Raw genomic sequence first — 25,882 nt, 5'->3', positions numbered from 1 at the left:
AGGGGCTTAGTTGCTCCGTGGCATGTGGGATCTTCCTGGATCAGGGATCGAACCCGTGTCCCCTGCACTGGCAGGCGGATTCTTAACCACTGCGCCATCAGGGAAGTCCCCAAGCCCACTTTTGGAAATGACTCTTCCATCTGCGCTTGCTGAAATCCTACCCACCCTTTGAAGGTTCAATCCAAATGCTGTCTCTTCCATGAAGCCTTTCTCTGATTCCCCATTTAGATTTTCCCTGTTTTGAGCTCTTTCTGCATTTTGCGTTCCTTCTGAATAATCGGATAACAGCCTGCCTCGAATGTTGTTTATATACTTGTCTTATCTCACTTCTAAATTGTAAGCAAGGGAATTCCCTGGCGGTCCAGTGGTTACGACTCTTGAGTTTTCACTGCTGAGGGCTTGGGTTCGATTCCTGGTCGGGGAACTAAGATCTCACATGCCGTGCAGCACAGCCAAAAAAAAAATGTAAGCAAATGCACTCTGAGGGAAAGCAAAGTATCTTAATCAACTTTTTTTTTTTTTTTAATTTAGTTTTTGGCCATGCCACGGCAGGTGGGATCTTAGTTCCCCAACCAGGCCCCCTGCATTGGAAGCATGGAGTCTTAACCACTGGACAGCCAGGGAAGTCCCTCTTAATCATCTTTATATCCTCCACAGTGCTCTGTGGGAGCAGATCAGGTCAATGATGAATAAATAGTTACTGAATGATTAGGAAGTGTATGACTCTAAAACCAAAAAAAGGGCAAACACATTCTGAAGGAAAAGTACAATTCTTTCAACATGCTAGTGCAAGATCCACCTACAATATATGTATATAACAAGTACTCAATAGTTCTTGATTAATAAGATTTTAAATGAGAATACTGGCTCCTCAATCTCTAAATATTTCTTCTATCTCCACACATACTGAAAACTCTCTTGAACCAATGTCAGGCAGAAGATAATAATTTGCAAGGAAACAGATCTGCAGCATTTCCATCAATGCTATGCATTTAAGGTGAGAAAAAGTACCAGATAATGATCATAATTACATGTGTTTGAATCTCTGTAAATTCTAAGCTGTTCACTAACTTAACATCATTCTGAAATACTTACAAGAGTAAATAAGAGCCGGAAAGAGAGTTTCATTTCTCTCCTGAGCTGTTTCAACCAGCATACGAAGTGGGCCTTTTGGACACAAAACAGCCACTAAATCTAGAAAAAGGAAAATAGAAAAGACATCTGAAAAATGTATTGGCTAAACTTGTAAATGGGTGTGTGAGGGAGGAATTAACCAATTAAAAAGGTTTAATTTTTTTTTACACAGAAAGATGTTGAATTAATATGAAATAAACAGCAGGTAAGCTGATGGGGGAGGCGGATGGAGACAATCTAAACAAAATACACAAAACCACACAGAGGCCTGTGCAAACTTCATTTTGGTTTGACTGCTATTTGGTTAGTTTACAGTGTATCATCGTTGGGTTCTTGGAATAAGTCTTCTCAGTTTGAAGAGAAGAGGCAGAAATAATGACAAGACAGAATTATTCTAGAGCAGTTGTCAATTTCCAAAGCAGAAACAAGGACAAGCCATTTCCAAACAAAACATACCTATGAGCCACAAACTGAAGGTTTAGTTTAGGAGGGGATTTAATAGAGGGGATTTGACTTAACTTTTCAAAATATGAAGAACAGAGTAGAAGAGATTCAGCTTCTCCCCTTTTTGAAAACAGTATATGTACTATTTAGGGATACTTGAAATAAGAGGGCAGTAAATTCAAACAAAATAACTAATAAACCTCTGCATGAGTTTAGCATTTCTTTAGCTCTCCTGTCAAAAGCACTTCACAAATATTTAGGTCTCAGAATACATGTGGTGCTGAAAAGTGTCTTATTTTACGAAAACAGCAACTCGGAGGAGGCAGCAATATGCATAAATTATTCTTCATTCTACCACCATCTGTCTCCAATAACTGCAGTTTTTCTTACATGTGCTATGTCGTGAAAATTCAGAGTATAGAAATACAGAAAATAATTTCAAACATTTAATAATGGGAAACAGATATAGGTAAATTTGTAAAGGAAGATTCGATAGCTTGTGTTAACACTACTATCATTCAGATGCATTTAAGTAAAAAACCTCACACCTGCAAGTGGTCATGTCTTCTTGTACACCACCACTACTACTACTACTACTACAACACACACACACACACACACACACACACACACACGAAATCTCTACTCTCACTGCTTCCATTTTGATTTGTTTGGGATGAGAAAAGGGAAATTTGCCGTGCTCTGAAATAATGAGATTTCTAACCTGTTTCAACCTGCGATGTCCTGTAACTATCTTGGTTTTATGACACACTACTCCTTATAGAATTGCTAAATGATAAACCCTTATTTTTTAGAGCAATTAAAGTGAATTAAAATTAATTGTTTTGAAATTCTTAGAACAATCTTTGTGACATCTTCAGATCTTATGGAGTTAAGAATCATTACTCTAAAAATTGGGCACAGAAGTCTTTTATTTTAAAGGAACTCAAAGGTCTGTGGAGATAATTTGCATATGTATGGAAGAAACAGAGGGTTGATGGGAGAAACAGTGTAATGTAGTAGAAAGAATATGGGACTTAGGACTCATATTCTAGATCAAATGGTGTTAAGCTTGGGCAAATACTTTACCTCTACAAACTTCAGGTTCTTAGCAGTAAAACAAGAATAACTGCCTTGCTTACTTCACAGGATTATACATTTTAAAGAAACAGCTAATATTTACTGATAGATACCGTTATACGTGTGTACTGTACATATTGTTTAATTTAATCTTCATAATAACTAAGACTCGGGGGTTGAGCAATGTGTCTGTGGCCGCATACCCAATAAATGATAGGAGTAGAAGACTCTGGATTTGAACCCAGGCAGTCTGTCTCCAGAACTGGCACTTTTTTTTTAATATCAAAAATGGAATCAGACTCTTTATTATGATTCAACCCTGATGTTTCATTTAATCAAGTTTTAACTTGCTCTAGTATGTCATAATGGTGCCTTGTGAGGCCTGTAGTGTGAGACTGTATGGTGGTGAAAGTTCCACTGCACACCTTGTTCAAGAGCCCAGCATTGTATATTTAGAAGTGAAATAGTCACTGTAACAATATCTGGAACTCCAAAGTGGATAAAGTGAGGAGGCCTGTATTGTGGGTTTAATACGTACTGAGACATGTATAACTTTGATTTCTATTTTTGGTATCTGTGAGGCAAGAGATTCTCAGTTATTTTCCCTAAAGAGGGAAAACTTGGATAAGTAATTGCTGTTGCTACCACTGGCAGAATCAGGTGGCTAGACCACTTGCAATGTCCCAAGGGTCTGTAAAAATGCACAGATGGAGCCAACTGTTGGCCAGATTAAGACGACTGTCTGAAGTTCAGGTAATTTTGATGACCCTTGGATCCCATTCTTTGATCAAGGATGCTTGGATTAAGCAATGAAAAGCAGAGCTCTCCAAGTGAGCTCCTTCACATGTAGTTTTGATGCTGTCCATAAAGTGTACAAACTTCCATTGCTGTTTGTTCACTCATTTGATCCCAAAGGGCTCCCGTGGTAGCCAGGGGTCCAAGAGAGGGGTGACCTCCTCTAGCACCTTGTCAACTGGCAAGGGACTGAGGAAAGAAGAGTCCACCCTCTCCTATGGGTGAGATACTCCAGGGGGCCCAGACTCAGCTCTATCATATGGCTAACACTTCTGTCTTAGCAAGGAGGCCCTGGTGGCTGTGCTGAGCTTGTAGAATGCTGCCTCCATGATATGGAGATAAGGAGCAGACTGGATTTGGAGCTTCACAGGTTCAGGGCCTGTGAAAACCTGTTTCCAGGAGAGCTCGGTATGTAGTCAGAAATGGCCATTCTAAACGTGTACAGCATGGGACTGAAAAGTGTAGTTCCTCACACCAGAGATCCGTGGGCAACTTATGATCATAGTGAGTGATCCAGATATTTCAGGAGGTATGAGAAGACGTTGCTAAAGTCTCTAAAGCGGGAGAAGGGACACTAACGGAAGTAACTACTGTATTATAATTTGGACAGATTCTAGAACCTTATGCTGTAGGAGGTCCCCATTCAAGGTGGGCCAATTTGTAACAGTATAAATAGGCTTAAGTAAAATTTGTAAATGAAGAGTATATTGCCTCCAGATCCCCAAAGGGCCTAAAACATAGTGGGCTTGTTTTAACATCATGGGCGCAGAGAGGGTCAGCTGCTATTTCTTGACAGTGCCAGAGATGCAGAAGCCCTCAGCTTACCAAGTAACTTTCAGGAATTTAACTGGGGTGGCAGAGCCTTGTACTATGTACAGGGAAATGCCACCTCCCTTTTGAGCTCTATTGTGAATATCTGTATGTCCTCACCAAGTAGGTCCAGTGAATTTATTCAGAGGATGATATCATCAGTGTAATGTTGTATCTGTGCTCCTGGACAAAGGTGGATGTGGTTAAGATCCAGCCTGCAAAAATTTTGTGCAACAGTAGTAGGGCTGCTAAAGTACCTGAGTAACTAGGTAAAGATATAATGTGTCCCTTTGAAGGAGAAAGCAAACTGTGGCTGTCGAAAAAGGCATGGAACAGAAGAACATATTGATAAAATCTCTGACTGCAAAGTATTAACCAGCTGCTGACTGGATGGAGTGCAGAACTGGCATTCTTGATCGCAGCTGTGCAATGAAAAGATGAGTACTTTGCAAACCATCAAATACTATACAACCTAAGGTCACTATGAAAAGTCCGTCACAAAGAGTGTATGACTTTTACAGTTCTGTGACTGACTGCTCAAATATGAGAACAGAGCCAATCGAATTCTATTTCCACAGACGTTTTATTCATCAATCAAGGGGGAATGATGAGGTTTTCTACTACAGGTGACCTGACATTTTAATAAGCATTTGAATAGGGATGAAAGAACACTGCAGTTATCATACAGAGACCACAAATTGACCTCTGAAAACGGATCTCTGTTTGGCTTTTATGCAAAGTGAGAGTTGCAGAGTTCACATCTTGGTTATTCATGGCTAAGGTATATTCTGACTTTTCAGGACCCATGTCACATGGGCTGCTAATAAATATGAAGCTCACACTGCCCAAATAAGTTTTACCTTTAAAAGAGTAATTCTACCCAAGTTGCCTTATAAAAAGTAGTTAACTTAATTTTTATATTAAAAATTAGTTGAGCATTTTATGTGTGTCAAACACTCTGCTAGTGCTTTCCGACAAATATTCTGAGAAGCATTATTCCCATTTTCCAAATGAGGAAACTGAAGCTCGAAGGGCCCGAATCACCTTCATAAAGCCATGAAGGCAATCAGTGGTAGCGATGGGATTTGAATCTAAGTCTTAGGACCAGCAGTCTATGGATCCTTCCACTAACTCATCACTGAGTTAAACTGGGGGGATTAATAAAACATTGTTAAAGAACTTAACCTCAAAAAATATGAAATCTTTATATGAAAAAGATAGTAGAGTTAACTGATTATTTACTGAAAAGCTATGGGACATTACTGTTGTCATTTTCCCTAAGTCAAGATAACTAGAAGAGGAAGGAAAACACACCAGGAGGTATTTCTGTGATGAACAAAATGTCAGTCTTGGGTTTTACCATATACTGAAATCACAGCCAAGATGAGCCACGCGGTCCATTCTGGGAGGTACTTGATAAATACCAGGGCCATGAGGGCACTGATCATAATGAGATATGCCTGCTGGAGTCTCAGTGGACCTTTCCAGTGAATGGCAATCATTCCCACCACACCAAAATTCCAGATCAGGAGTGCAACTGTAATGTAGTCCATGGCGACATTATAGGTTTTAAACACTTCCCTGAAAAAAATTAAACAGATATCTAAAAAGATTTGCATACAATAAGTTTCATCAAAACATTTTTTAGAACTATGGTTCTAACATAGATATTCATTAGATATTCACATCCCAGCTTCACACTTTTACCATATCTTTCTTTAAATTAATGTACTTTTTTCCTCAAGTTGAGCTTATTTTAACAGAAAACTCTGTATCAGTCATATAAATGGGAAACCAGTATCACAGGCCACAGCTGTAAAAATAAGTACAAAAACTAAAAAAAAAGGCCATATAACATCTAAAATGCTATTCTATACTTTGGGAAATGCTTGTTTGAAGTATCTGAAATTGGAAAAAATTAAACATGCAAAATAAATTTCAGAGCTTAGGACATAAGGTGTTATTTTCATAAAATTTAGTGCAGCCATTAAATATATATATGTTTTATACACATGCACACAAACATGGGATATAGGCATGATATATTGTTGCCTGAAAAAAAAATATGATCTCATTTACATGAAATAGTGTGTGAGAAGAGAGAGCAAGAGATCGATGTAGTAGTTCCTGAAAAGATGCAGGACTTATCTTTAGATGATGGGAGTCTGGAATTTTTAAAACTTTTCTTTCTTTCTTTTTTTTTTTTCACAATGAATGAATGAATGAATTTTTATAATGAAGAAAATAGTATTTTAATTTTGGGAGGGGGAATTCCATCTTAAAATAAAGAGATACAAATATAGAAGATGGGTAACTGAGGAGAAAGAAAGCACTCATTTATTTAAGCACAAACTTTGGTTTCTGGAGACTATCCAGAAAGGTGATCTTTCCATTTTGAAATTTCAAAATACATGTTGAAATTTCTGGATGATGTAGCTATTTGTATTAAGCATTTCAGATAGCCCAGCCCTCAAAACAAAAAAACCCCAAAACTCCAAACTATTGTTATCTTTAGCTAGGTAATACATGCCTAAAATGTAAAATTCCCAACATATACTGTGAAAAGTTTCCCCCCAAACCTTGTCTCTCTCTCCAAAGGAAAGCACTATTATTAACTTCATATGCATCCTTCCAGAGAGTGTCCATACATATCATAAATACACTTCTTTACCGGATACAAATGATAGCATACACATTGTTCTAAACCAGGGTTTTTTCTCTTAATGATATTCCTGGAGAACTTTCCACATTAGTATACTAGAGTACCTCATTCTTTTCAATGGCTTTATTGTATGGAAGTACCAAAATTTATTTAACCAGTTTTCGACTGATGGATACTTAGACTGATTCCATTCTTTTGATATCAGAAACAATGCTGCAATGATTATCCCTACAGATTACTAGGTTCAGGACATATTCATATAAAACTTTAATGGATATGCCGAACTGCTCTTAATCAAAGTTTTACACCAATGTGTGCATGTTTATTTTCCTGCAACCTTGCCAAATTAGAACATTTATTAAACTATTTAATCCTTGTTAACCTAATGTACAGCTTTAATTAGCATTAATTTTATAAGGAGGGTGTGCATATTTTCATATATTTAAAAGTAACTTGTCTTTCTCTTTCTGTTGACTATTTTTTCATATCCTTTGCCCATTTTTTTTCTGTTAGGTTGTTGTTGATCTTATTGCCATGTAGAGGTTTATATATAAAGTAAATTAGCCTTTGTCTATAAAATGAGTTGAAAACACACTTAGCAGTTGGTCATTCATCTTCTGATTTTTTTCATGGTGTGGTTGGTTGGCTTGATTTTTGGGTTTTGTGTGAATGTGTGTGTGTGTATATATATATATGTGTATATATTTATATATAAAACATTAGATTTAAGGAAGGACCTTTTAAGTTACATAATTAAATATATATATATATATATATATATATATACTTAAATTCCCCATCCCCCATGGTTTTCTCTAGTCCTTTTACGGTTTTACTTTCATATTTAAATTTTTAATCCATTGGAATTTATCCTGGTATAGATATAAAGAAGAAATTCAAAATTTTCCTCTGGATGACTACCTAATTATCTCAACACCAATTACTAAATAATCCATTTACAGCCTACTGTTTCTATACTACCTTTATCATAAATTAAATTCCTTTATATATTTGAGCATTTTTTAAAGTCCTTCTAATCTTTTCTACTGATTATCTGTTTATAGTGCAGGTGTCACTATTTTAATTATTATAGTTTTATAATTTTTTTTGTTTTGTTTTAAGTTATTTATTTATTTATTTATGGTTGTGTTGGCTCTTCGTTGCTGCGCATGGGCTTTCTCTAGTTGTGGCGAGCAGGGGCTACTCTTCGTTGCAGTGCACGGGCATTGCGGTGGCTTCTCTTGTTGCAGAGCACGGGCTCTAGGCGCATGGGCTTACTTGCTCCACGGCATGTGGGATCTTCCCGGACCAGGGCTCGAACCCATGTCCCCTGCATTGGCAGGCAGATTCTTAACCACTGTGCCACCAGGGAAGTCTCTAGTTTTATAATTTTGTATCAGGTAGGAGTAGTATTCCTCAGTTTTCTTCTTTTTTATGATTCTTGGGGGTACCTTCACTTATTTATTTTTTCAAATAAATTTTAAAATTATCTTGTCCAGATTAAAAATAAATCTTATTTTTATTGGGCTTATATTAAAATTTAAAATAAACTTAAGAGAGAACTGACATCTTTATGACGATATTCTTTCTATGTAACCTGGTATAATTTTCCATTTGTTTAAGTCTTCTTTTTAAGCCCTGAAGAGGCATTTTAAAATTTCTTTATTTTATTTATTTATTTTTAAAAATTTGGCCATGCTGCATGGCTTGCAGGATCTCAGTTCCCTGACCAGGGATTGAATCTGGGCGACAGCAATGAAAGCTGACCAAATCCTAACCTTTAAACCACCAGGGAACTCCCTAAAATTTCTTAATAATATAACTTAAACAATTACTGTTTAATCCTAGATATTTTCTCTTTCTTGCTGCTCTCATAAATGGGATTTTTTTCTTTTATGTTTTCTAACTAGTTGTTTACATGATGGCTATTGATTTATGTTAATTAATTTTGTATGCAGTTGCCTTACCAAATTTACTTAGTGATTCTAATTGTTTTTTTGGTTAATTCTGAGTAACCAAAGTAAGTAACCAAGTAAACAATCATTTTACCTCTAATTACTAATAATTTAACCTTCTCTTCCAAATTGTGTAGCTCTATTTCTTTGTCTTATTTGTGTTCACTAGTCCCTCCAGAGCAATGATTGACAACAATAGTGATAAAGGAAATCCTCATCTTGTCCTAACAGTAACAGGTGTGCTTCTGAAGTTTTCCTGAGAGGATGATACCAATCGTTAGAATAAGATTCATATATTTTATCATGTTAGAGAACTAATCATCTGTTTTATTATGGAATTTGACCAAGGACAAGTGTCGAATTTTGTCAAATTCTTGTTAGCATGTACGAGATGATGACTTAGTAACATGGTGACTTGTATTGATATTTCCTAATAATAAACCAGTCTCCCATTCTGCAAACAAACTCCATTTGGTCATATGTATTATACCCTCAAAGGGTTGTTGCTGAATCCTATTAGTGAATATTTAGTTATTCTTTTGGCATCAATAAATAGGACTGATCCACAGTTTCCTTTTTCTTGATAATTCATAGGGTTTTGGTATCAGTGTTACCCTGCCTTCTTGAAAAGAATCTGGAAGCTTTTCTTCTTTTTCTATGTCCTGGAACAGTTAAAATAGCATTAGAGTTATCCGCTCCTTAAAGGTTTAATAGAATTTCCCTATGAAACCATTTGGGCCTGGTATTGTTGTTACTGGTGGAGGTGGGATGAGAACCTCTTCAACAACCTTCTGTATTTTTTCATCACTCTACTTAGATTTTCTATCGCTTCAGTGGTCAGTTTTGGTAATTAGTTTTTTCCTAGAAAATCATCCATTTCATAGAGATTCTTACATTTATTTCTTTTGTCTATGGTCATTCCCCCTGCTTCTACCAAAGAATTAACTCTTCAATTTATTTTTTAGTTTTATTGCTTCTTCCTAATTTAAGAGCTAGTACAGTGGTTTACGACCTGTATTCTGCCACTGGGGCTGACAGAAAGACAAGGCGGGCAAATCTCTGAGCCTCTATTCTCTTCAACAGAGCAGCTCCACTGTTCTCTATTTTATATGTGACGTTCTCATGTAAGATTTCATTTGAGAGGCGAAAGACTAACTGATGAAATAATATAAAAGTGTAAAAATCAATGCATGTTTATACACATGCTTGAAATGCTTTAACATTCTGATTCAAAGATTATTACTAGAAGTAAAGAATACAGTAAATTCTTTACTAAAAAGACTTAGAATTAACTGTAGTCTTGAGTTCTTTCAGTTCTACTTATTATAAACAAGGATCAACAAAAGAATATCCCTATCGATAATATTAACTAGTTGTATATATACCAAGTATGGCCTATGCATGGAAACAATTATAATTTAAGAATAATTCATCAACAAAGTACATTTCTTTAAGTGACAAGTTATAGAGCCCAAATAAAGTTAATTTCTGAAAAACAGACCAAATATTTCACTACTTACCCCAAGTAAATGAATGAGAAAAAGAACAGCAACAATAGGGATGAAATAATAAGCCAGGCATGGATGACCTAGAAAAGAGTTTCAGTATAATTAACAGATCCCATAACCCTAAAAAAAATCCAAATTTCTTATTTCAAAAATTGTATACTACTTCTGTATGTGTTATTATTTTCAAAGGGCAAAACACAAGCAGCTTTGGGATCAGTGAATACCTATAACAGAACTCTTTGGTGCTGAACTACTCATAATATAAATAGAAATTTCACCAAAATACATGTAGACCTTTGTTCCTTTAGAAATAGGTAAAATTTTAAAAAGAAAAGAATACATTAAAAAACCCAAATTATTGAAGACAACCTATGGGACTTCCCTGGTGGCGCAGTGGTTAAGAATCCGCCTACCAATGCAGGGGACACAGGTTCGAGCCCTGGTCCGGGAAGATCCCACATGCCGTGGAGCAACTAAGCCCCTGCACCACAACTACTGAGCCTGCGCTCTAGGGCCCGTGAGTCACAACTACTGAGCCTGCGTGCCACAACTACCAAAGCCCGTGCACCTTGAACTCATGGTCTGCAACAAGAGAAGCCACCACAATAAGATGCCAGCGCACAGCTATGAAGAATAGCCCCCGCTCGCCACAACTAGAGAAAGCCCGCAAGCAGTAATGAAGACCCAACGCAGCCAAAATAAATAAATAAATAAATAAATAAAATTTTAAGGGTTATTGTGTTAAAAAAAAACAAAACAAAGACAAAGACAACCTACGGAATGGGAGAAAATATTTGCAAATGATATGACTGACAAGGGGTTAATATCCAAAATATATGAACAAACCAAAAAACTCAATGTCAAAAAACAAACAACCCAATCAAAAAATGGGCAGAAGGCCTAAAGAGACATTTTTCCAAAGAATACATACACATGGATAACAGGCACATGAAAAGATGCTCAATATTGTTAATTATTAGAGAAATGCAAATCAAAACGAGTTACCACCTCATACTTGTCAGAATAGCTATCATCAAAATGACCACAAATAACAAGTATTGGTGAGGATGTGGAGAAAAGGCAACTTTTGTACCCTGTTGGTGGGAATGTATATCTGTGCAGTCACTGTGGAAACCAGTATGGAGGTTCCTCAAAAAACTAAAAATAAAACTACCATATATTCCAGCAATTCCACTCCTGGGTATGTATCCAAGAAAAACAAAAACACTAATTTGAAAAGATACATGCACCCCTATGTTCATAGCAGCACTATTTACAACAGGCAAGATATGGAAGCAACTCAAATGTCCATCAACAGAAGAACGGATAAATAAGATGTGTACACACACACAAACATACACATATACACACACACACACACACAGGAATATTATTCAGCCTTATAAAAGAATAAAATTCTTCCATTTGCAGCAATGTGGATGGACCTAGAGAGTATTAGGCTTAGTGAAATAAGTCAGACAGAGAAAGACAAATACTGTATGATACCACTTATATGTGGAATCTAAAAAGTAATACAAATAAATGTACATGTAAAACAGAAACAGATGCACAGATATAGAAAACAGACTAGTGGTTACCAAAGGGGAATGGGAAGTGAGGGGTACAAATTAGAGGTATGCCAATGTTCACTGCAGCACTATTTACAATAGCCAGGACATGGAAGCAACCTAAATGTCCAGCAACAGACGAAGGGATAAAGAAGATGTGGTACATACATACAATGGAATATTACTCAGCCATAAAAAAGAACAAAATAATGCCACTTGCAGCAACATGGATGGACCTAGAGATTGTCATACTGAGTGAAGTCAGACACAGAAAGACAAATATCATATGATATTGCTTATATGTGGAATCTAAAAATAAGAGTACAAATGAGCTTATTTACAAAACAGAAGTAGACTCATAGATGTAGAAAACAAACTTATGGTTACCAGGGGATAAGGGTGGGGAGGGATAAACTGGGAGAGTGGAATGGACATATACACACTACTATATATAAGATAGATAACTAATAAGAACCTGCTGTATAGCACAGGGGACTCTACTTAATACTCTGTAATGGCCCATATGGGAAAGAATCTGGAAAAAAAAAAGAGTGGATATATATAGACATATAACTGATTCACTTTGCTGAACTCCTGAAACCAACACAACATTGTAAATCAACTATACTCCAATAAAAATAAAAAAACAAAAACAGAAACAAATAAGGGGTATGGGATTAGGAGGTACAAACCACTATGTATAAAATAGATAAGCAACAAGAATGTATTTTATAGCACATGGAATTATAGCCATTATCTTGTAATAACTTTTTTTTTTTTTTTTTCTGTATGCGGGCTTCTCACTGTTGTGGCCTCTCCAGTTGCAGAGCACAGGCTCCGGACGTGCAGGCTCAGCAGCCATGGCTCACGGGCCCAGCCGCTCCGCCGCATGTGGGATCTTCCTGGACCAGGGCACAAACCCGTGTCCCCTGCATCGGCAGGCAGACTCTCAACCACTGTGCCACCAGGGAAGCCCTGTAATAACTTTTAATGGAGTATAATCTGTAAAAATAACGAATCACTATGCTGTATACCTGAAACTAATATAATACTGTAAATTAACTATACTTCGATTAAAAAAAATTATCAACAGAGTCAACAGTTAACATTTAAACTTTAAAGCAGCAATATTTTCAATGGAGGAATTCTGATGTATTTCTTATATAAATAAATTAATTGATAAATAATTGATAATAAATTGATAAAATAATTGATAAATCAAATTCAATAAAATTGAAAATCAGATATTCAGTTAAGTGACCTATGTACACATATTTTAACTGTACAGAGAAAACAGGTCGTCTAAATTACATAACCATTTGATAAAAGAATATTCTGAGGTTTCAATAAGTATTATTGAATCTGAGGTTTCAATAAGTATTGCTATGCTATGTTTATTTAACTTGGTTCATTAATAAGTTAATACTTATATGTCAGTCCATTAATATTATGCAGAATTCATATAGAACTATATAAATATTAGTCATTATTACTCATGTACAGCTTATTAATATGAGAGATAGAAACAGAACCTGATTTTTAATTAATTAAATAATTAATTTCTTTGGCCACGCCATGTGGCATGCGGGATCTGAGTTCCCCGACGAGGGATCGAACCCGTGCCCACTGCAGTGGAAGCGTGGAGTCTTAACCACTAGACCGCCAGGGAAGTCCCCACAACTTGATTTTTATAATCTATTACACAAGATAAAAAAAATTATGGTAATTTTATGTAATGAGTATATTGGGGAAAATACTATACAAGCCAAAGAGTCTGGGGTTTTAAAAAATAGAATGGAGAAGCATGATAAATTGTCAGGTAATTTTTAACCAAAAGTGAAATTATTTTGAGGTAGATACACCCATATGCTTTATGCTTTCAATGAACTTTACTGTTTAATGACAGGAGTTACTTAATCAACAACTTTCCCAAACATATCTCTTAATCAGAAAAGACCAAATCAAACCTTAAAGAAAAAGGAGAAAAGAAAAGCTCCAAATCAAGAATATTATTTTGTCTTCTTTTTTAAAAAAATCTCCCCCACACGCCTCCCAGATCCAGTTGTTCCAATTATCTCACTCTAAGCTATCAAAATCTAGTTGTTACTAATGTTAACATTAGAATCTATGTTAATTTTGTCTTGTGGTTCCATTTTGATCACTCAAGGTGATCTGTGATTGTTAATTCTTTTGAAGAAAAGATTTCTTAAAAATTCTTTCTTTAAAACAATTTTTTTTTTTTAAATTTATTTATTTATTTATTTTTGGCTGTGTTGGGTCTTCGTTTCTGTGCAAGGGCTTTCTCTAGTTGTGGCAAGTGGGGGCCAGTCTTCATCGCGGTGCGCGGGCCTCTGACTAACGCGGCCTCTCTTGTTACAGAGCACAAGCTCCAGACGCGCAGGCTCAGTAGTTGTGGCTCACGGGCCTAGCTGCTCCGTGGCATGTGGGATCTTCCCAGACCAGGGCTCGAACCCATGTCCCCAGCATTAGCAGGCAGATTCTCAACCACTGCGCCACCAGGGAAGCCCCTCTTTAAAACAATTTTATAAAATGTTACAATTTGGGAAAAGGTCAAAAGAGTGGCTTTATATCACTAAAGCTGGTATTCCTTTGACATTTAAATATTCTAAATTGACTATCCGAATACAACAAATTTAATATCTGGTGTTCCTCCATAAAAACCTCCCCTAACATTTTTTAAAAATTTTATTTATTTATTCATTTATTTAATTTTTGGCTGCATTGGGTCTTCGCTGCTGCACGCGGGCTTTCTCTAGTTGCAGTGAGCGGGGTCTACTCTTTGTTGCGAGGCGCAGGCTTCTCACTGTGGTGGCTTCTCTTGTTGCAGAGTACAGGTTCTAGGCATGCAGGTTTCAGTAGTTGTGGCACACGGGCTTCAGTAGTTGTGGCTTGTGGGCTCTAGAGCACAGGCTCAGTAGTTGTGGTGCACGGGCTTAGTTGCTCTGCGGCATGTGGGATCTTCCCAGACCAGGGCTCGAACCCGTGTCCCCTGCATTGGCAGGTGGATTCTTAACCACTGTGCCACCAGGGAAGCCCCTCCCCTAACATTTTATTCTAAAACTTTTCAAACACACAGTGAACCACTGCCCAGATACCACCAAAATTCTACCATTCACATTTTGCTGTACTTGCTTTGCAACACATCTATCCATCTCTCCACCCATTAGCCCATTTTAATACATATCAAAGTAACCTAAAGACACCTGTACATTTCCCTCTAAGTACTTCAACTTTAGCAAAATATTCTAAAGGGAGTCCTTACTCTAGTTCATCTGCAAAAAAAAAATAATAAGCAGAAATGAATCTTCCCACCTGCATCCCAGCCCATCACAAGTCTTAGCTTTAGAAATAATCCAAGTTATAAAACTAAAAAGTATATAAAATATTACAAAACAGAAAAACTTTAAAGAGTGGGAGATGTACACTGGTATTCCATACTGAGCTCCAAATTAAGGGTTAGACTAAATATTATGTACAAGAAATCCTCCATTTTCTTAAGAAATGCTTTTTACCTTGTTTTATGGGGGAAAGGGCAAGGGAACATGGGAATGTTTTTTATTTAAAAAAACAGCATTTTTCTGAATACAAAGTAACATATGCTTATAACATATAGAAAATATAGAAACACTAAAAGAAAAAACAATTCCCACTGACCAATGAGAACCAAAGTTGACATTAACATTTCCTTTCAGACATGTTTTCTGTCTGCAAATTCTTTCTGTTTGCATATGCAAATTATAATTTAAAAAAAATCAGAATCAGGTAATAGAAAATTCTACATTCTGCTTTTTTTTTTTTTTGCGGTATGCGGGCCTCTCACTGTTGTGGTCTCTCCCGTTGCGGAGCACAGGCTCTGGATGCGCAGGCTCAGTAGCCATGGCTCACGGGCCCAGCCGCTCCGCAGCATGTGGGATCTTCCCGGACCGGGGCACAAAGCCGTGTCCCCTGCATCGGCAGGCGGACTCTCAACCAGTGCGCCACCAGGGAAGCCCTACATTCTGCTTTTTAAATTAATTTTTTATTAAAGACAAATTCTCATCCCACCAAATATTTTTTTAAAATATGATTTTTAAATAACTAAATAATAGTCTACTTACATGCATGAACCCACAATTTAACTTTTCCCTTATGCATGGAATTTGTGGGGTTTTCCTTCTTTTTCCAATTATATTTTATGCTAGGAGTAATATCTAGTATGCAAATATTTTCCAGTATTTTTAACTCTTTGGGATACATCATGAAAGCAAAATACAGAACCAAAGTGTACAAACATTTTCTAATTACTGACTATTGATACATACTGGCTTAGTGACTCCACAAAAAAGGCCTGATTAACCTTCACCAAGTCAGTAAGTTAAATATGTTAATTTGTTATTTTAATATATATATTTTTTGCTAGTGAGAAAACACACATACACCTCTCTCTCCCTCTCTCTTCCTCTCCCTCTCCTGGCCATCTATATTTCCTTCATAATTTCTCTGCTTGGATTTTTAAAATTTCTTATTAGGATGTTCATAATTTTAATTATTTGTAACTGCTCTTCATATGGTAAAAATATTAGCACTCTGCCTGTAATAATGGTTGTAAACTGTCTTCTTATTTAGGTTAATCACTAATGTTATGATTTTCTGAATTATTACCTAAATTTAAAGCCTCTTCTGATGATGACTAAATAACACCTTCCCTTTTTCTAGAACATCAGGTGGTTAAACAGGCCTTTCTCATATTGCTACAATCCCTAGTTCAGCTTTCCTGTGCTAAAGCCTCTGAAAGAAAAGAGCCCCTGCTTCAGTACAGAACAGCAAGGATCTCCTCTAAACACTGAACTATCTAGGCCAGAAATCATGTGACTTTAGTAAGCTATACAGTTTCATCTATAACAAATGATATATAATAATTAACTGCCTTTTCCATTTCTTCCTTTTTGAGGTTTGTTTGGTCTTTTAGCTTCTTGTGCTTCTCAAAGACATTGCACAATCAACCACTGACACACAAATCCTCAGGGCTTATTTCCAAACAGGTCCTGGCAAGTTTCTGAATTTCTGACTCAAAAGCTCCTTTTATTTTTATACTAGGAGTCAAAATCAACAACTTGTTTCTATAGAATTGGCTGTGTTTGCTAAGACTTGAATATTAAAAAGCAAAAGAAAACAACACAAAAATGAATCGGTGAACATGGAAATCCAGCTAAGTATAAACCTTTTAGATTGTCTAATATGAAGCATTAACTAAAATATGCACAAAACTGACCAAAAATACATCAGGATAAGTTCTAGTTCTACCTACCGAATACAACTACAAAACCTGGATCGAATGCGTGCAGCTGCCAGTAGGCTGGGGAGTCAGAAGTACCAGGAAGCCAGCGATGAGTTTACCACTCTTTCCCTCCAGTACTACCCTCCTCCACCTGAACTCAACACAACCCAAGTGGACATTAGCAAGACTATGAGCTCCAGGAGAAGCCCTCTAAGTTCCTGCTAGCAAAGCAGAAAGAGGTCTCTTAACACCAAAGAAGAATGCAAAACCCCAGGTGACTCCCAATAACATGTGAGGAACAAAAGTAGCATATAATCCAGATACAAGTCACAAAGAAAGTCCAATAAAGCAGAGAAATGGAACTGGCAGGTAAACACTTATATGTAAACAAATATATATAGTGGAAAAAAAAAAGATAAAGTAATTGAGACATGAGCATATTTCAGCAGGGAGAGGAGTATGCTTCTCAACATGGGTTTACATCATTTGCTCTTTGGCTCTCTGAGTGTTGATGACTACCTGTCGCCATCACACACATCTTTTGTCTTCAATCTCTAGATTCTGATGTCAGACTGCAAATGGTCATCACTTAGGTTAATACTTCCACCCACTCAACAAACAAGGTTAAACTCTGTATAATTTTAGAGTTTGTGAACACTGAAAAAGTATTCCATCTTATTAATAATCAACTAAATGCAAATTAAGACATTTTTGCTTTGCTTATGAGGGTTAGCACATATTTTTTTTTAAAAAATTAAACGCTGGTGAAGGTGGGGTAAGACAGCCTCTTTCACTACCAGTGTTAAGTACAAATTGATACTATCATCTTGAAAACAAAATTCTGCATAGCAAGACAGTTAAAAATATGCAGATAATTTGCTCCAGAAATTCTGTGTCTAGGATTTTACCCTAAGGAAATAATTTGAAAAACGGAAAAGTTCTATGCATAAAGACATTCATTGCTTTTTAGAAGAGCGAAAATCTGGAAACAACTTAAATGTCCAAATTAGGGGAAGTGAATTACAATACACTCATTGAGTCAAATATTATGTAACCATTAGACATATTTGCTAAGAATTTATAATATGGAAAAATGCTTATGCCAAAGTAAAAGTTAAAAAAGGACACATACTGATTATGCATTTGATTTTAACCATGTTAAAGAATATACAGAAGTAAATAGTAAAAAGAGAGTAGAATTCAATATTTGAAAAGTTAATATTTCTTTTATTTGAGAATGAGCCTAAAGGTTCATGACCTGTAATAATCTGTCCTTTTTCTGAGGCATGAATCTGAAACACGTGCCAGGTAGCTGAAATTCACAAGCAAGTCACTTAGGTAGAGAGTGAGGTAGGGGACCAGAGGCTGGGCGGGCTGGGTCTGTGTCTTTCCTGCACAACATCCCCTGCCTTTGTTTCCCAAGTAAAGAATTTGTGTTCCTGCAGAAGAGAGAGAGGGAATGGACACCTACGAATTTAGAACCGGGAATTCGGCCAGTCATCAATGAGTTTAACAACAGCAGCTGAAGGTGGCTTTGCTGTTCTGTACTCAAGTTGAGAATCTGAATTTTTGTAGTTGTAAGTTATTTTATGGAGACAATTATATGCTACAGTGCTATCTGTCAATGAGGGAATTCACAAAGGTTCAGGATATATCCTTCTGGAATGTCCGAAGTATACAGCAAATCAAAACGTTAAAACCATTTAGAGTGTGATATTATATGAAAACATTTGTTTTTCATTTATGCCTTTTTGTATTTTTTAAATGTTCCACAAATGAGGGGGGAAACTAAAAATTAACTTAGTTCTAGAATATAAGACCTTTTTCTTTACTAGACCAAGTAAGGTGACAACAAAACCCAACCATGAAAAGAAGATGGTGGAAAGCAAAGCTCTGTGTCTCACGCTCACCTTATAGCACCTGTATTTATATAGAACCACCAGGAGAATAGTCATGATGACAATGACGCTGATCATGATAGCAGCATTCAGAATTGAGTGCAGGGCTCTCTGCCCCACAGTCTCGGTGTCTTCTGTGAATGGCGTATAGATTCTAAAATAAAATAAAACACAAAAGCCCCAGGTAAGTGTTAATGGAGATTCCAAACTACATGCTCTCCAACACCAGTTTTGTTTCCTTGATTCAACTGATATAAGTCACTTTTTTCCATCTCATCAATCTAACCAAGAGTTTTTGACCTAATAAAAATAGCTATATGCTAAAATAAGTCCTTCAAAATAAAAGGAGATAGGTAAAATATGGATGTGGACCTATGTGAGCCAGACACTGGCTCCATCTAGTGGATGATTTATACCGAAATAATTACCTCACCAAATGTTCTTTCTCCACAGCTTATTAGTGATTTGTTAAAGTACCAGATTCTGATAACCAATGAGAACCTACTACACAGCACAGAGAACTCTATACTCAGTGCTCTGTGGTGACCTAAATGGGAAGGAAATCCGAAAAAGAGGGGATATATGTATATGTATAGCTGATTCACTTTGCTGTACAGCAGAAACCAACACAACATTGTAAAGCAACTATACTCCGAAAACATTAAAAAAAAAAAAAGTACCAGATTCTGCCATAAACTACCTAGGCTACAAGTGGTTGTCAGAGGAAGGTAAAATGGATGATAATTATCCTTCATCTGTACGGTGACTGCAACTGAAGTTGTCTTGAGATAATGTCACATATCCAGCTTGCCCTTGCTTCTCATTCACATAAAAACACTTTTATCCTAGGTACCAATGTTCCCAGTAGAAGACTTTATTTCTGCCTCCCCTACAGTTATGTGTGGCCATGAGAATAAGTAATGGCCAATGAGTTATAGGCAGATGTGTTGTGTGGAACTTCTAAGGGAGGAGTTAGTTCTGCTGAGAGTCACGTCTCATGTCCTTTTCTCCCCCACTCCTTCCTGCTGTCTGAATGAAGGCTGGGGCTCCAGCACCAATACTGGACCCCGAAATAACCTAGAGGGTAGAAGCCAAAAAAGAAGGGACAAAGGAGCCTCAGTCCTTGATGAAGAGAAGCCACTACACAATCTGAACTACCACCTCTGCACTACTCTGTGGGAGACAGAGAAAATATGTGCATCATTCAAACCAGATGTTTTGATTTTCTTTCTTTTGGCCGCACCACACGGCTTGCAGGATCTTAGTTCCCCAACCAGGGATCGAAGCCGGGCCCCGGCAGTTCCCTAACCACAGGGAATTCCCTGTTTTGATTTTCTATAATGGGCTCAGCAAACTTTCTGTAAAAAACTAGAGAGTAAATATTTTAAGCTTTGTGTGTCATATGGTCTCTGTTGCAACCACTCAACTCTGCCACTGTAGTATGAAAGCAGCCATAGACAATATATAAACGAATGGACATGGCAGCGTTCCAATAAAACTTCATTTACAAAAGGAGGTGGCAGGCAGATCTGGCCTGTGGGGCATAGCTTGCTAACCCCTGTTCTTTAATATGCAGCCAAACCTAACTCTAACTTACAGAGATAATATTCCCCAACCTCTTTTGGTTATTGTTTCCAATCCCTGTCCTTCACTCACTGTCTTACCCTTGCTCCCAAAAGGTTAAAAGCTTGGCTTTCAGAACCCCACAGAGTTTTCCAGACACTCGCCAATTTCAAAATTCATTTAAAACTTTTTGAGCCCCACAAAAGTCCTAGAGACAGAACTAGGTGACATCTGAATCAAAGCATTTTTCTTGGAGACAAAGGGTCGACACCAACGGCACCAGAGAAATCTACATGACAGTTCCACAAACACTTAGTGCCAGCCTGCATTGCTTCTTCATCCTTTCATTGAACAACTTTTTTTTTTTGCTGAGCATTTATTACATACCTCACCCTGGAAATAAAGTTTCCTCACAGGCCTCATAGTACAGAAGGAAACCAAGCATTAAATAATGAAAATAAATAAATACTTGCATATCGTAACAAGTGAAAAAAGAACAGGTTGCTATGAGAAAGGATACCAGGAAGGACCTAATTCTGTTAGGAGGATCAGGGAAGTTATCTTTTAGGATTCAACATTTAAGCCAAGATGAGAAGGATGATAGGAATTAATCCACCAAAGTTAGAAAAGGAAAAGAACATTCCAGGGAGAAGAACAATGGGCCCCGTGGCCCTGAGGTGGTAAAATCACTACTCAACTGCTCAATTCCAAATAAATTCAACCCTATCTAGGGACACCACATAAAAAATATAATTCTGCAGCTTTCATTTTCTCTACTTAAAGCATCATCTGCTTTTGGCCATCAGAGAGGATGGACTCCCTAGCCTTCATGTCCCTTCAGTGCAGAGGCCCTCAAGGTGGTGATGACACGCTATGAAGGACAGTACGCTGGCCTTGAGCATAATGATACACAATACTCATACGTACAGCTGCCCATCCTTCCGGGTATAAAAGCTGACTGATTTGATGGTGGCCACGACCACCACCATACAGAGAGTCACGGGGACAAAGAGCATGATCACATGTTTGGCGCCATATTTCAACGTCAGCTCCTCATCTTCCTCTTCCTCTTGTTCCACCACCTGCTGTGAGTTACCGGGGGCTCGGCCATTGGATAACGACTCAGAATTGCCATGCCTCCGCCTCTCGCTGCCGTGCTCATGCCGCTCTCTACTGTCATTCTAAAAGCACAAGAGAGACTTGTTCAGTAAATTAGACTCCCAGTAGAATCAAGGTGCTCTGTATCAAAAACAGAAAATTTAATGATTAGACCCGAGATTATCAACAGGCCCCTTATTACATGAGTTCCAAAAACCTGAGGCAAGAAAGAATCAATTTACAAGAAGTATGCAGTTTAAAAGCCAAGATTATTTACCACTGTCCACTGAAGGAACCCAGGTCCTCCCTTTCACCTGGCTCATGGCTTACCTCATTCTCACCTTCCATTCTCAACCTAATACAATTGTACTCATCCTTTGAGGTTTGACTTAAAAACAACACCTGCATGAAGCCTTCTTTACTTGCTGCAGCTGCAAGCAGAGTACACTCACCTTTTTCAAAATCATGAAGTGCTTTCTACCTGTGGTTTCATATCAGTTATACAAGGAACTATCTCACCTTCATTATTTTTTTTAATATATATATATATTTATTTACTTTTGGCTGCATTGGGTCTTTGTTGCTGCACGCAAGCTTTCTCTAGTTGCGGTGAGCGGGGGCTACTCTTCGTTGCGGTGTGTGGGCTTCTCATGACGGTGGCATCTCTTGTTGCAGAGCACGGGCTCTAGGTGCGCGGGTTTCAGTAGTTGTGGCATGCGGGCTCAGCAGCGGTGACTCGCGGTCTCTGGAGTGCAGGCTAAGTAGCTGTGGTGCATGGGTTTAGTCGCTTAGTCGCTCCGCGGCATGTGGGGTCTTCCCGAACCAGGGCTCAAACCCATGTCCCCTGCATTGGCAGGCAGATTCTTAACCACTGCACCACCAGGGAAGTCCCTCACCTTCATTATTAATAAGACTTAAAAATCCTTGAAGTGATTTATGAGGGATCTCTCGGTATTATTTCTTACCATCTACAGTTATCTCAAAAAATATTCAATTAAAAAAAAACCTTTACAGAGAGAAACTACGACTTAATTCTGATGCCCTCCCACCCTGTCCCCACCCCATTCCCATCTTGCCCTGTATAGAGGAAGAGAACAATAAATATGTGATGAATAAAGGAATGGAAGTAGAACTTCCTTAGATTCTACTTTCCTCTTAAGCTAACCACCACTTTGTTACTTATAAATCCTTATCCTGGGTTTATCCTTTCCTATTCTTCAAGTTCAGTTTCCTTTTTGGTATTACTGTATCTAAAACTCACTTTTTGTAAAGGGTAGGATGAATCCCAAGAGCACTAACAACAACAGCAAAATAAAAATAATAAGACAAAAGGAGAAAAATAACAGAGAAGTAAATAAAACAGGAGATGGAAGTAGACTGATAGTCACTGTTGCTGATAAGATAAAATCAGCTCGGTTAAGACAGGGTTCTCTGAGGAAGCTCATGTGAGAACATGCCACTCTTGTACCTCATTTTTGACTAGAGTTTAACCAAGTATCACTACAGAGGAATACTATTATTCAATAAAAATACATAACATGCTTAATAATAGCTTAAAATTATTACAAGGTACTACGGATTGTGATATGTCCTTTTTTTTTTTTTTTTTGGCTGCACTGCACGGCTTGCAGGATCTTAGTTCCCCGACCAGGGACTGAACCCGTGCCCTTGGCTGTGAGAGTGCAGAGTCTCAACCACCAGGCCACCAGGGGAGCCCTGAGGTGTGTTTTACATTTAATTCTCACAGCCACCTCATCATCACCACTTTACAGGCAAGGCTAGTAAGTGTTACAGAAATGGTTTGAACCTAGGTGTAACAGACTGCAGAAATCAAGTTTTTAACACCCTCTCAATTTGCCATTCACAAGACAACATGCAAGCTCTGCACACTCAATGTGGGCTTTCTCTTTCCTTTGACTTTCAATTTATTCATTCCACAAGTAATCGGAATTCTATATTCCAGGTATTCTGCTGTGGCAATACTGAAATTAAAAAGATCTAGGTGCTGTCCTTAAGTAGCTCATGAGATAACATAGGAGAAATGTTATACTAGAGATGTGAACAAAGTGCTACAGGACTGATTAATTTTGTATGATCAAGAAAGGCAACATATGGTGGGAATGTAAATTGGTACAGCCACTATGGAAAACAGTCTGGAGGTTCCTTGAAAAACTAAAAATAGAGTTGCCATATGATCCAGCAATCCCACTCCTGGGCATATATCCAGACAAAACTCTAATTTGAAAATTTACATGCACCCCAATGTTCACAGCAGCACTGTTTACTAACCAAGATACGGATGCAACCTAAATGTCCATCAACAAATGAATGGATAAAGAAGATGTGGCATATACATATATGCAACACACACACACACACACACACACACACACACACACACAATGGAATATTACTCAGCCATAAAAAAGAATGAAATAATGCCATTTGCAGCAACATGGATAGACCTAGAGATTATCATACAAAGTGAAGTAAATCAGAAAGAGAAAGACAAGTATCATATGATCTCACTTATATGCAGAATCTAAAATATGATGCAAATGAACGTATTTACAAAACAGAAACAAACCCACAGACATAGAAAACAAACTTATGGTTACCAAAGGAGAAAGGGGGTGGAGGAAGGATAAATTAGGAGTTTGGGATTAGTAGATACAAACTACTATAAATAAAACAGATAAACAACAAAGTCCTACTGTATAGCACAGGGAACTATATTCAATACCCTGTAATAAACCACAATGTAAAATAATCTGAAAAAAAAATATATGTATAACAATCACTTTGCTATACACCTGAAACTAACACAACATTGTAAATCAACTATATGTCAATAAAAAATTAAGAATAAAATAAAATAAAAAAGAAACACAACATAAAAGATATAATTCTTGAGCAGAAAGTGAATGGGCTCCTGGCAGAGACAACATGAAGAGTGGCACAGGCCTATGCAGAAAATCAGTGAGTACTCCTGAGGGGGCTGGAGGACAGGGTGGTCAGGGCTGATGGCAGGAAAGGAAGGTTAGGAACAGGTTGTAAAGAACCTTGTTTGCCATGCCAGGGACTTCAACCTTTGTCCTGTAGGAAACAGAAAGTCATAAAAATTGTTAAGGTTGAGGAAGTGACACATCAGATTATGTTTCATTTTCAAGAAACTTGACTGAGTGACGATGGAAGATAGGAGAGGTATGAGAAGAATATTTCAGAAGTGGAATTGACAGGGCTTTGTGGCAAATTACATGTGAATGGTCAGGAAGGATTCAAGGATGACTCTGGAGGTTTAGGCATAAGGGACTAGGAAGGTGGTGATGGCATTGATAGATATAGGGAACACAAGAAGATGAGCAGGCTAGAGGAGAGGAGAGAGATTTTAGTTAGGGAGATAGGTGAATCTGAAGTACCTACAACCAGGCGGGAAAGTCCAAAGGCAGTTAATAAGAATTTCAAGCTCAGAAGAGAGTTGGGGGAAGTCATTAGTTTCCATTGCTATGCAAGTGGATGAAATCTCAGGGAGAAAGTATAGATGGACATGTTGGTCATTAATGTACTACAACAGCTGTGGAAGGAAAAATACAGAGTGGGATGACGACCAACGAGAGAAGCAGCAGGTTATTCATAAATCATAATGGACTGGGGATTGAATGGAAACTGAGAAATTAGAGGCAATCATTCCTTGAAGCAAAACAAAAACAAAAACAAAAAAAGTGACAACAGAAGGGATTCAAATTTGAAAAAGTTATTTTAGAGACTTAAGCATACTTGTCAGGTCAAAGTATAGAATTAGGATTAGAGTAAAAGGGTGATGATACAAGACAGAGAGACGATAATTAATGAAACAGGGTAAGGGATAAATGGCGGAGAAGAGAAGGAGAGAGAAAAGTTGGCCTTACAAAGGCACTGGTGCCCTCTGCCTCAGTCTGACCTCATGGAGAAAACATTTATGAAGACTCAAGCCCTATGAGGAGCTGAAAGGAAACTACTGCAAAGCACAAAAGATAGAAATATGTATACCACTCACCAAGAAAGATAATTTTTGCCGAACACAAGTCACTAAAGTTCAGTAGGAAGGAA

The 25,882-nt window shown here is 37.5% G+C and overlaps 1 protein-coding gene across 2 annotated transcripts in view; it reads right to left on the bottom strand.

Annotated features, from left to right (window-relative positions):
• Window positions 1-25,882, bottom strand: part of PSEN1 (presenilin 1) — a 78,316-nt gene that overhangs the window by 24,286 nt on the left and 28,148 nt on the right. For both annotated transcript variants that reach the window (XM_004262204.4, XM_012531560.3), the window contains exons 4-8: window positions 21,623-21,876; window positions 19,145-19,286; window positions 10,401-10,468; window positions 5,624-5,844; window positions 1,096-1,194 (exon numbers count right to left, since the gene is read on the bottom strand). In XM_004262204.4, the coding sequence (XP_004262252.1) occupies window positions 1,096-1,194; window positions 5,624-5,844; window positions 10,401-10,468; window positions 19,145-19,286; window positions 21,623-21,876 (784 nt within the window). The remainder of the gene's footprint in view (window positions 1-1,095; window positions 1,195-5,623; window positions 5,845-10,400; window positions 10,469-19,144; window positions 19,287-21,622; window positions 21,877-25,882) is intronic.

Source organism: Orcinus orca, chromosome 2 (assembly GCF_937001465.1).
Source record: "Orcinus orca chromosome 2, mOrcOrc1.1, whole genome shotgun sequence".
Lineage (NCBI taxonomy): Eukaryota > Metazoa > Chordata > Mammalia > Artiodactyla > Delphinidae > Orcinus > Orcinus orca.
Note: the sequence above shows the minus strand (reverse complement) of the source record. Positions and strands in the feature narration are given on the sequence as shown.